This window comes from Pyricularia oryzae, chromosome 1 (assembly GCF_000002495.2).
Source record: "Pyricularia oryzae 70-15 chromosome 1, whole genome shotgun sequence".
NCBI lineage: Eukaryota > Fungi > Ascomycota > Sordariomycetes > Magnaporthales > Pyriculariaceae > Pyricularia > Pyricularia oryzae.
Genome location: NC_017844.1, coordinates 3,729,464 through 3,740,895, shown reverse-complemented (window position 1 = coordinate 3,740,895; position 11,432 = coordinate 3,729,464). Strand labels below are relative to the sequence as shown.

The window sequence follows — 11,432 nt, the reverse complement described above, 5'->3', positions numbered from 1 at the left end:
ACCGAGAACCAAACAACCGTGTCTGGTTTGCCAGTATAAACAGGTAATGAAGGTGCCAAAGGCCGATATCGGGACGTAGTCACTGGCAAAGATCTCGGTCAAGCTCCAATCAATGCATCGCTATCACTAATTCTTTCACGCACTTCAATCTGCTGTTTGATGACTGCTGATTGCTAAAAAGAAAGTACATAATCAAAGGTCGTCATCACTAATCATCCTCATCCTCAACTTCTACAGCGCGACCTTTGCCCTTGTCGTCCGCTGGACGACTTTGCTGTTGCCTATTTCCTCCTACCCCGCTATCTCCAAAGAGCTGCGCCGAACCTCCCCATGAAGGCATTGCGTCCCTAGAGTCTGTCGGTCCATCATCATGGCTCTGCTCACTTTCTTCAGAGGATGAGGTGTCACCATCTTCTTCATCTCCCTGGTCCTGGCTCGCTGTTACGGTCCCTGAGCCTCCCGCCTCCGGAGTGGACTCCGTTGGTGCCGGCTTAGATTCTGGTACAGACTGGCTTTGGGTGCTCGCCTCTGATATCGCCAGCGCCGCCCGGGTCGTCTCTCCCGTTCTCTGGATCTCAGGTGCTGCAGGTGGCATTCCGTCCGCCCTCTTCAGCGGCAATAGTGACCATCCTGGGGGAAGCACAAGGCCTTCTGGTAGATCAGAGCTACCAGCTGGGATTGGTGTGGTATTTGGTGCTACGGTGTGATGGCTGAGTCCAACCGAGCCAGCCCCAGCAACTGGACTGAGTGACTGTACTGCTGGAGGCAGGTTGTGCACCGAGGGACCGCCTTGCTGCAACCCTCCCAGAGGGGCCTGGGATATTGTTGTCGCAGCACCTGGGTTAGAGCTCGAGTCTGTAGCTCCGGGTTGTTGGCCATGATTACTTGTTTGCGAATCAGGAACTGTAGACTGGTGTTGTGCCTGCTGAGGCTGAGCGCCACTGCCTGATGCGAATGATTGTGGTCCGACTGCATCCTGTCCCCCAGCAAGATTTATGGCTTGCGCGTGACGTATCATTTCAAGCTGTTGCAGTAATAGCCTGAGTACCTGAGCTTCCTGCTGCGCAAATCGGATTGAGAATGCCTCCGTCTGGATCCGCTCCTCGATTGCACGTAGCTGGGCTTGGATGGCTTCGACATTGGAGGGCGCTACTATGCCTGGCTGTAGCGGTAGAACTGGGTTCTGCACAGCAGCTTGGTTATTCTCAGGGATAGGTGGTGCCGGCACGCCCATCATCTGCGCCATTTCCTGGAGATCCTGGGCCCCGCCTCTAGCGAATCCAAGCCTGATGGGTCCGAGGTCGAACATCCTGACATTCGGTCGATTTGGCTGTTGTGGCTGCTGATGATTATTCGGGACGTTGCCAGCAGGGGGCTGAGGCGCCAAGTTCGCGGGATTACCAGGTACAACACCTGCAGCTCGAAATGGGGGAGGATTGGCATCTCTCCTTCCAGGCTCAGGTGCACCAATAACCACAGAACGGCGACATGTTGGGCAGACCTGCTGGCGCTCAAGCCAGCTCTTTAAGCAACCAAAGTGAAGAATGTGGCCACATGGAAGCTTTTTGGGACGAGTCCGTTCAATACGGGCTGCATCATTTGCGTTCCAGGGATGCATCTCCTCTCGACAGATGATGCATGTATTTTCCCTGTTGAGGTCTTCCTCGGTGGCGTCGGGATACCTGTTGAGATCCTTAATCGCTTGTCTATAGCGCAACAAGGCTCCGAGGCGTTTGACGAAGGATCGCGTTGTCATGAAGAGGTCGCGCATGATGTGGATAGGCAGCCCGTAGAAGATAAGGATGAGAGCAAAGAACGCGCCGTAAATGCCGAGCTTTAGAAAGTCTATATCGAGGTGCTGTCAGTAAACAGTGAACAAGAAAGCTTGTTGGCATGCGACGGAACTAGTCCCCTACCTGCGCAAAGATCCAGAACAAGGATCCAGTGCCCCTTGGCCTCCCATCCGGGCACCTCGATGTCCATTTCTTCGACGTCATTTTCGTCCGGCAGTGGTTCGTTCATCTCTTCCTCTGTGGCCTCGCCGGACTCTCTGCGCCGCAGTATGTCGGCCCTTTGCTCCCGAATTTGCCTTCGTCGTGCCTCCAGCCCCTGGCGAGTCTGAGTTTTAAGAATACTCTGTTCGGTGAGGGAGACGATGTATCGGAGCCCGGTCTGCACTGAGCAAACCAGCAGAATCGCAAATTCAAACAGGAACATGACCGTCATGTTAGGTCGGGCCTGCTGGATAACCGTCCGGGTTGCGTACTGCAGTAACCATATGTCGTAGATGACGCTGACGACGAGGGAGATGCTTAGGCGGGCGTGGAAAAGTCGCGGGTTCGCGGGTGGTTGCTGCTCCAGGACTTCGACCCGGCCGTCGCCAATCCATCCCCAGACCTTGCCCGTCAAGAGGGCCGTAAACATGACGATGAAGAAAGCTCCGATCTCCTCCCGGAATATGGTCATAGCCAAGCAGGTTTCGGTCACGGCAAACCAAGCCTTCTCGTAAAGTTGCTCGATCTCGACCGGCCGAAGCTGTCCGTAGCATAGTCGTTGGAGACCATATATGAAGGAGATGTAAACAAACATAACAATGTTGAGTAGGATCTGTGAGCGCCGGGGCGAGGGGTAAGCTAGGGGATCCACATGATGGCGATGATCTGCTTAAGCTTCACTTAAGAAGAAGGGGAAAGCGTACCATAATGGAGAGGTTGCTCTGGGACAAATGGACCATGGCCGAATAGAAATTGGCACGCTGGTTGAACGCGGAAAACACCACGCCGCCGGCGAGGGCCGTCGAGGCCTGCATGGTGGACAACGAACGCGATATGTTAGTATATGCCTCGATAGGTTGTTGCTAAGGCGGCGGCGCCATTGGAGCTCTCGGAGGCGAGGGTCAAGCTTACCCCGGCATACCAGGCTAACCGCATGTTGACGGCAGTCGGTTGGAAGCTCTCTAGAAGAAGAAAAAAAATCTAAGACCGCTCTGATGATCGCATCTTCCTGTGGGTTGTGTGGGAGCTGATAGCAGAACTAATCCCTTCGATTAAAGTCAGGTTGTTGATGGGCCGAATTGTGCACGCGTTGAAGCCACGTTAGGCTTTGGAGGTCTTGATGTATCGTGTCACAATGCGGCCTGTTACATTGACAAGCTTCCGCCAGAGCACGTGATGGGTTCTCCGTCGAAAGGTCGGGGTCCGAATGGGTCTCGCCTTATCGCCGATCTATCCTACGCTCACCATTGGGTGAAGTCGTCTATTACATAATCATGATGGCCTACTTACCATAGTATCGATATACCAGATGAACCATTGCCAAACGTGCAGTGCGGAGGTGAGGTCCATCTCATCGGGCATTACAGCGCGCGACGAGCGGGTCTGACGCGAATTGGGCCGAAAGTTGCGGGGGAGATTACAGCGAACTCGGGACATCCGACGGCATTTGCAACTTGTGTTCTACTTTAATGTGATCATTTGTGAGATGAGGACGACGAGGGTAAACGAAACTCAGCTATTCTTTATTTCCTGGGTATTGACGCGGACTGCTGGCTTTTGTCTGTGAAACACTGCAACCAGAAGAATACCTAGCCCTGTAAGACCATCAGCACAAAGCCAGCCAGCCGGTCATCCCCATCATGGCAGCTCAGTTACCCGCCGTCATTACGCCGGCCTTGCTGGCCTCCATCAGGAAACAACCGCACTTGCCGCGCAACACGTGGTACTTCGTGGCGGCCACAACGTTGGCGGTGCTGAACCGTCCTGATGAGATACCGACGGTATACAAGCACGTGTTGACCCATGGGGTCGACCACGGCACAGAAGGCGCACCCTCGCCCGAGGAACAACTGACCATATCTCGCCGTATGCGGGAAGCCCTCGTGAAAACCGCAGCAATAGGAGGTTTGCCCAAGGTGAGTTGTTTGCAGGACAAACAAGGAAGCGCCTGCTTGGCTTCCTTCATGTCACCTACCCTGCACCCAGGCACCTACCCGTCAGTCGCCCCAACCTAGATGCCCAAGGGTGCTGACCAAAGCAACCACCAAAAGACCATCAACGCCCTTCTCGAACTCAAGAAGCACACTCCGGAACAGTTGGTAGACGAGCCGTTGGCCTTCTCGCCAACTTCGCGGCCCCTCGAGATGTACGACGTGCCGTCGTCGCAGATCTTGCATCGCGGCCAGCGCTTCTTTGACATGATCTATGGTAAGGTCTCGAAGCGCGTCATGGGCCAGATGGATCGGTCAGGCACCGAGGATCTAGGTCTGACGGCAAGGCTCGTGTATGGCTACTTGCTGAGCAACACTGCTGTCTTGACGCCGGCCGAGACCTCGTTTGTCCTGATTGCTGGGCTCATCCCACAGGATGTACGTACTCGTCAATTATCCTGCTTCATCGTCGCAACCCCCGTCTACATTATACTTTCTCGGCGCCTTGTTTGTCACTGTTACTGGGTATCTCCAAGGCTGGCTCAACTAAACTGCCCATTGCAACCATGCCAACCGTTGGGGGGTCGGGGTCTACCTACCTACCCTACATTGTTCAACTGCCCAACCAATGGCCCCGGATACCGTACCACTAGATAAGAGGCTAATAATAGAACACGTGCATACAGGTCAACCCGCAGCTCAAGGGTCACCTTAAGGGAGCTCTGAACGGCGGCGCAACAGTGGACGAGGTCAAGGCTGTGCGGAACATCGCTATGGCGATCTGTGAATCAGCCGGCATGCGGATGCTGGACAAGTGCGCTACGGGCGGCTGGGGCTGGCGCACCGAGCCGGCGAACCTATAACCGCTCTGGTGAACCAAAGTTGCGTGAACTGCGGTCGGGTCACCTGCGGCCCATCCAGGGACGGCTCAGCCGAGGCACGGTTGTGGGAGGGGGGAGTGGAAAGCGGAAAATGCAATATCGCCTGTGGTTCCCTGAATAGGACAAGCACGCAAACCTTCCCCCGCCTCTCCCCTCTCGTTTCCAGGAGACATGTGAGGGCGATCAGTGAAACCTACAGACGAAACTGGCTACATTGGCCCTTGGCGGCCGTGATCAAATCTGCGAGTATATGCAGGTATTGATTCGTGCCTTGGCTGAAGCTAAAGTTTATGACTTTTCCCCCTGGCAGATAATGGATCACGGCTGGGATAACAAGGGATATATCATGATCTTCATATAACATAGATGATCAAGGGGCTTGATAGAGTATCTCAAATGTGTCTAACCAATCCCATGTCCCCTTGCGTGATTATTATCTGATGACAGCTGTCACCAGGGGTAGGCAAGTTGCCATCCCATCCCTCAAAAATCTGCATAGTCCCTGCTGAGAATTGATGGATGGCGAACCTCCACTCAGTTATGGCAGCCACAGGGGAAACTATCATGCCATACTATGATACTTACGAGCAAGTGACGGTGGATAGGGGGTACAGCCACTTGATAAAAAGAAAACCACTCCACATACAGCCTTCGTTAACCGACCTGTCGGGTTAGGCGGGGAGTAAACTTTTGACAAGGGGAGGCAGCCAAAAAAGAAAACCCCACGCGTGGGATATTACTGCCATGCAGCACCGCAGTGCCTACCTAGGTCCAGAGCCTTTATCGACCCCTTTCACCAAGATACCAAACAGCCCATTGCCGGAGGAGTTGCCGGAGAAGCTGATTGTCATTTGCCGAATCCACGAACATATTTGCCACAGGACTAGTCGGTATCTGCTTAAAACCCGAACAAAAAAAAATCTCTTTTCATGTGGGGGTGCAACAGAGAGACGTGTGGATTACTTCTCCAGTATATCAGGCAGCAGCAGCGGAATTAAGATCCCGCTATGCCGAGGCCGAAAGCGCAGATGGGTCAGTTTTATTTCCACAGAGAAAAACAGAATAAGGAGAAAACTACGACAGTACTACAGTACAGTACGAGTCGAGAGAATCCGGGGTAGGTGGATTAGGACCAGTCATTTCACCTTGGCGGTCCTTTTGTCCCATGGAAGCACACGCTGATCGGGACCCGCCGTGGGTAAGGTGGCCGAGCGAGGGTTAACCCATACAATACAGTATTTGTAAGTCGTCCGGCGAAGTCACTGCCGTATTGGATCTTCCATGTAACACTGATGCTTTTTGACTGTTTAATTGGGGAAGGCGAGAACAGGGCAGAAAGGAGTGGGAAAGGGGGGTGTTTGTGTACGTGACAGTACGGGAATACGGGATGATGAAGATATGGGCCTCTGTAAGACGGTTCACGGGTCATTGTGCTACCAAGATCTATCATCGGGAGAGGGGAGGGAAAGGTGTGTGGCAGGGCAGGGAATCTATCTTTGGAGCACAAGGGACGGGCAGCGCGAAAAGGTTGGGGAAACCTGGACAAAGTCCCTGTGATTGGGTCTTTACCCATGTGATTTGGCAATAGGTAGGTGGGGTGTTGGGATCTCGAGAGCCGAACCAATACAAAAAATGTAGGCTATCTCGCAGAGGTGGCCGTAAAAGGAAATTTCAACAGAGCCTCACCACGAGGCACGGAGACATCGTACCATATTGCCTTTTGCGAGGTGGGCAAGGGGCAGGAAATCGCCTCCGCTATACAGCGGGGATATATCCATTCCCAGTGGGGCAAAAAGTCAAAGGGTGACGATATCTTTATCGGAATCACCACAAGGTTTAGTAAACAGATAATCTTTCGGAGGTCCTTTTGGCCCTGCGTTGCTCGGAAAGCCTTGAACAGCAAGGGTCAGGCAGTGAGGTAGTGGGGAGAAATGAATGAACCAAGGAGTCACGGCAAAAGATACGGCCAGGGGGACAGGGAAATGGTTGTAGAGAACTCCCCGTTGTCATTAGAATGTGGGTTTGTCGTCTCCTCTACCGATACGCCAACCTCCAGAGTAGCCATACACCCCCTTTTACCGTAGTGTTTGCCGCGGTTAGCCACGTGGTAATGACGGTGCGGTCGGCAGGGGACGCCAGCAAACTTGCGAATTTCGGCTCCTGGCCGCCTGCCGTGAGGAGCTACTCTGCTTGGGGAAGGCTAAGCCTACGTAGTAAACAGCCAAGCACGAGGGCAGATTAGAATGAGGTTAGAAGAGACGAACCGAAGGGGCTAAGCCAAGAGTGACTTTGAGCGATGACCTGATATTACTGGACTGCCATGCGAGAAATGGCACTTGTATTTTGTAGGTCCTAGGACTCGTACTTCGTAGGTAGGTAGGTAGGTACGTAAATTGTAAGTTCTAGTATCACTAAGTCGGTGCGCGTCACTGAGACCGGGGCCCCGAGACGCGCCTCAAACCCTAAGAATTGCTGGCGTGGGTCCGAGGAGACCGGAGCTCCTCCAATGCATATTGTCGAGTCTAGACTCTTGAAGTTGTTTTGGTGGCGCAAATGTTGTATAGTGGTTTGTGATTTTTTTTCTCAATTGTACGATTGTTATTATAACTCGCGACGACTTTTTCCCCGTCCCTAGTCCATTTTCTGAGAGGCTGAATAAATTCCAAGAAAGTGGGAGGGAAGGAACAAGCCGTAAATCGCTTGAGGTACCTTAGCTGACCCTGCCTTGCTTGCTTTCTTGCCTACCTGAGCTAGGTGGTAGGTACCTTACCTTACACGTACCGCAGCCTGACAAGGCGACTTGGCGAACACATCCCAATGATACGATACTGGACCAACCAGAACCTAATCTCTCTGATCGAATCACACCTCATTCTCGACAACCCAAACACCCCCTGACGCCTACATCTTATCCCCCCTAACCCTTTACGTGGTAATCTCCAAGCCTCTGACTGTGGTGGTGGGCCAGGCTTGTGGGTCTGCAGGCGTGTTGTCTTTGGTGGTCCAGATCTTGGCATATACAGGGTATATGCTTGCTGGCCTGCCCTGTCCAAGACGTCAGAAGCTATGCCGAATAGGGAGATGTTAAGCGGAAGGTCGTCTTTTGGCAGGGCTTTGACATTTGATCTTTTGTGAGGGAACCGTCCTGCCGGGACCGAGACTTTGACATTCTTTGGTGGGTGGGGAAGGGAAAAGGCCCACAAATGAACTCCACCCGTGACCCCATAACCGCACTTCAGAGTTGCACTCATCTGTGTGTGTTGTCGATGTTCCCAGCCAAAGCCCACCTACAACTCATTACGAAGAAATTACCGAAACGTCTGTCTGTCCATTGCGAATTTGCGATTGGCCTGTGAGAATGCCACGAGCGTCCCACTTCGTTCAAGTCTTGATTATTCATTGTCTGCTTACGATACAGCACAGTACAGCACCGTACCATTTCTGTATGGCCTTGGGCGATGAAACGATACACAAAGCCAAGGTACACATCCCCAGTCAATAACAATACCGTATGGTTCTATGATTATGCCCAGAAATTAGTTTCACGATCCCCTGAACAAGAAGACCTCCTATAACCTGTGCAGCTGCTAAGCGTTTGGTAGGATCACTAACGTTTCGGAGCAAAATTGCCCTAACCCAGCCTTCCGGCATGCCATGCAGGCACCCCCCTCAAAAAGTCCCCCAGACCAAGGTAGCTCAGGCGCGACCCCATCCAAGCCTGCTTTAGACCCAGGTAGGTGGACAAGGCGGGCTTGCCAGATGCTCGAAAGACTATACTGCAAAACCAAGCCTCTGTCTGTGTGTGCCTCCCTGTCCGTATCAAAGGGAGGAGCCGCTTTTTCTTCTGGCGCCAAATTGTCACCTAAACGCCAGCTCGACCTCAAAGCCCACAGACACCGGCTCTGAACCGTTCTGGCCCGGCCTCAAATCTAGGCCTCCTGGGAAGCAAAACAAAGCCAGAAAATGCCAGTGCCCTAATACATCGTGAGTGGCAGTGCAAGCGAGGGCGACGGGCTCAACCGTCCTTCCACGTTGTTTCTTGACGGACTATGCTTGCTTGATTCTCCTAGCGCCGCAGCCACTCCCGATCTTGATCTAAACAAAACAAAAACCGACAGGCAACTCTTCCCGCCAGCCTGGGTCGAGACCCTGAGTTGTGATCGGATATGGTGCGCGTGCACCCAGATGGCGCCAGACGACGGCATACCACGCCAGGGTTCCGCGTGCGCTGTATGCTATGTGCTGTGTGTAAGCTTGGTGTTGCTATCTATGTGTTGTGTGCCGTGGCATATTGCTTGCAGACAAAAGAGGCGGTTGCACATGAACCCATCTTGTTGGGCGACACCTTCACACGCCCCTCCATCCTCCCCACACCTGTCTTCGTTAAGGCGCCTTGGCTACATACCTATTCACCTGTCCTGCCCCCAGCTCATCGTGACCTCTATGAAGATGGGGATAGCCGACCCCGAGTGCGCTACTTGTGATGGGGGCAGGGCAGCGACGGCGGTCTCGCCTCCTCGTGGCTGGACCTGGCCCGGTCCCCGGTCCTCAAAGCTTGGGCCCGTACAGATATTATCGACATGGCCTATTGAACACAGGGAACAAGGAGAAATGCGACTCGCCAGCCAAAATAGAAACTCGCATCTCAGCGTATCAGACATCGTTGTCGACACTTTTTTTTCGGTCCGTCCCTGTTGCAGTCCTGTAACGTCTTATCAAGCAGCCAGCGGAGACGGGGAAATACGACATGCGCACACAGGTGTCCAGTGCCAAGCCCTCGGAGGACAGTTGGTGAGATTAAGCTCACACCAGAGATGAGACGATGATATCAAGTGTGGTATCAATAAGGCTCATGGGCGGAACCACCCTGGGTTGGCACTTTCCAGGAGCTAATTGGAACCATATTAAATCTTGACAGCCAAACACTTTTTGACATGACAAGTTTTGGCCACTCGGGACCGAGAGAGGGGCATATATAACAGAGAACTATTGAATCTTTTCATCAAGCGAAGAGATTACAACTAATTGCGGATCTTCTCCTCCACAAATTTGATGAAATGTGAACCCAATTATCAACCAGCCCCGGAAATTTACTAACAAATTTATCTTGATCCTTGGCGTCACCGTTCTTCATGCACCAGGGGAAAGGCGGGGCGGGGGAGACAAGCAAATTCATACTGTGCCAAGCTCTGTTTTTTCTTTCTTCTTTTTTTCTCTTTACCCTCTCACCCTGGCACAAAGGGGGCCTCCTGTTTGGCAGCGGCAGGCGTGTAGATGGCGACGACAGAATGGGACTGACTGCTGCAGAAAAGATGCAAAATACAGTATTATTGCATGGTTTTCCAGCTTGCTTTCGCTGTCCCCATTCAGACAACGTGCATACAAAGTGGATCACAGCCCTCCCGCCATCTCCCAATAGGAACAAGCTTTGCGTATGGATCATTGGAAGAGCATGGCCAGGTCCATGGTGGTCTAGGCCTTTGGGGCCGGGGGTGTTAGAGATGAACGGGGGGTTCCACAGGGGTCACCAGATCTTCGGAACGAAACACGGTCGGTCCCTATAGCACCTTACTCGTTTGTGCATTTGCCTGAGTAAGCTAGCCGGGATAGTAACCATCATTTCTCTCAGAGCGCCTAAGTACCAAGTAGTGACTTGATGGATCTTAGTATTTTTTTTTTTTCGCCTACCAAAACCACCTCCCTGCTTATCAAGAAGACTGCATATTAACGGAGTCTAAAATAAGGCGTGCCACGTGCACGGTTTGATTGAGAGCAGGACCTTTGATGACATCGAGGACAGTTTGTTCATGGCGATCGGAGCTAGTCCCTCCTTGCCCTCCACCCCAACCATTGGCAAGCGCGGGAGAGGATCAACGCCATACTGTAGCAAGGGTATCTTGTTCTCACTTTTTTTTTGGTTTTTTTTCTCCCCTGGGTCAAGAAGCAACATTCTGTAAAACTTCACCAAAGGTCTTACCGACGGTGTTATCATAATCTTTAGTTTATTATTCAAAATAATACTCGGTCCGCACTTTGGAGGTACAAGCAAGCCAAGGAATCAGAACTCCGGCAACAAGCTTAATTTAGAAACCACTGTACCAGCATCGATCTGCCATGGTCGTCACAAAATAATTGAGCCACGTCGTAGGTGGGTGAGGGGTGTCCAATTATTTGATTTCCCCCCCTCTCTGCCGCAAGCTCGTATTTCTAGGATTTGCAAATATTTTGGTGAGACGTCCTAAGATGTCCAATCGATGACGAAGTTGAAAATTTGCCCTTTATTTTATGAATTTTTCATGGTTTGGTTCTCAACGCAGCAGTGATTAGCTAATTGTTTGTCATCTGGTCTGGTATCCCAACCAGGCGGTCGGCCGTAGTAGGACCACCGACGACGGGCCGAACCTCGACCTGTCACTGTAACTGTAGAAAATAAACGTAGTATGGGGGAACAAGCACCGACTTGTTGTCTACACTTGCGCGGTGACCTTGGGTAGCATTTTGCATCACCAGTTCGGTGGACGGTGGGTTACATACAATACACGATACTCGCTCTTGCACACACACTGACCCACCGCTGTCAAGGACGTGTAAGAAGCTTACAATTAGAGGCACTTGTTTTGGTGTGG

At 52.3% G+C, this 11,432-nt stretch overlaps 4 protein-coding genes across 4 annotated transcripts; 2 read left to right on the top strand and 2 right to left on the bottom strand.

The window, feature by feature from the left end:
- Positions 1 to 74: 74 nt before the first annotated feature.
- On the bottom strand, positions 75 to 3,136 carry MGG_09205 (E3 ubiquitin-protein ligase HRD1). Its single transcript, XM_003709772.1, has 4 exons — positions 2,907 to 3,136; positions 2,699 to 2,803; positions 1,917 to 2,607; positions 75 to 1,845 (listed from the first exon to the last, which is right to left on the bottom strand). Exons 1-4 carry the CDS (start codon positions 2,928 to 2,930, stop codon positions 209 to 211), a joined length of 2,457 nt encoding a protein of 818 aa, XP_003709820.1. The 5' UTR covers positions 2,931 to 3,136; the 3' UTR covers positions 75 to 208.
- A 199-nt stretch (positions 3,137 to 3,335) lies between these two features.
- MGG_09204 (uncharacterized protein) lies at positions 3,336 to 5,216 on the top strand. Its single transcript, XM_003709771.1, has 3 exons — positions 3,336 to 3,910; positions 4,046 to 4,363; positions 4,612 to 5,216. Exons 1-3 carry the CDS (start codon positions 3,635 to 3,637, stop codon positions 4,786 to 4,788), a joined length of 771 nt encoding a protein of 256 aa, XP_003709819.1. The 5' UTR covers positions 3,336 to 3,634; the 3' UTR covers positions 4,789 to 5,216.
- A 597-nt stretch (positions 5,217 to 5,813) lies between these two features.
- MGG_16242 (uncharacterized protein) lies at positions 5,814 to 7,048 on the top strand (the record flags this gene model as incomplete). Its single annotated transcript, XM_003709770.1, has 6 exons — positions 5,814 to 5,838; positions 5,898 to 5,923; positions 6,043 to 6,047; positions 6,127 to 6,275; positions 6,445 to 6,645; positions 6,891 to 7,048. The coding sequence occupies 6 exons, from the start codon at positions 5,814 to 5,816 to the stop codon at positions 7,046 to 7,048; spliced, it is 564 nt and encodes a 187-aa protein (XP_003709818.1).
- A 1,732-nt stretch (positions 7,049 to 8,780) lies between these two features.
- MGG_11770 (uncharacterized protein) lies at positions 8,781 to 9,467 on the bottom strand (the record flags this gene model as incomplete). The annotated part of the gene is made up of 2 exons (XM_003709769.1): positions 8,781 to 9,041; positions 9,246 to 9,467. 2 exons carry the CDS (start codon positions 9,465 to 9,467, stop codon positions 8,781 to 8,783), a joined length of 483 nt encoding a protein of 160 aa, XP_003709817.1.
- Between the last annotated feature and the right edge of the window lie 1,965 nt (positions 9,468 to 11,432).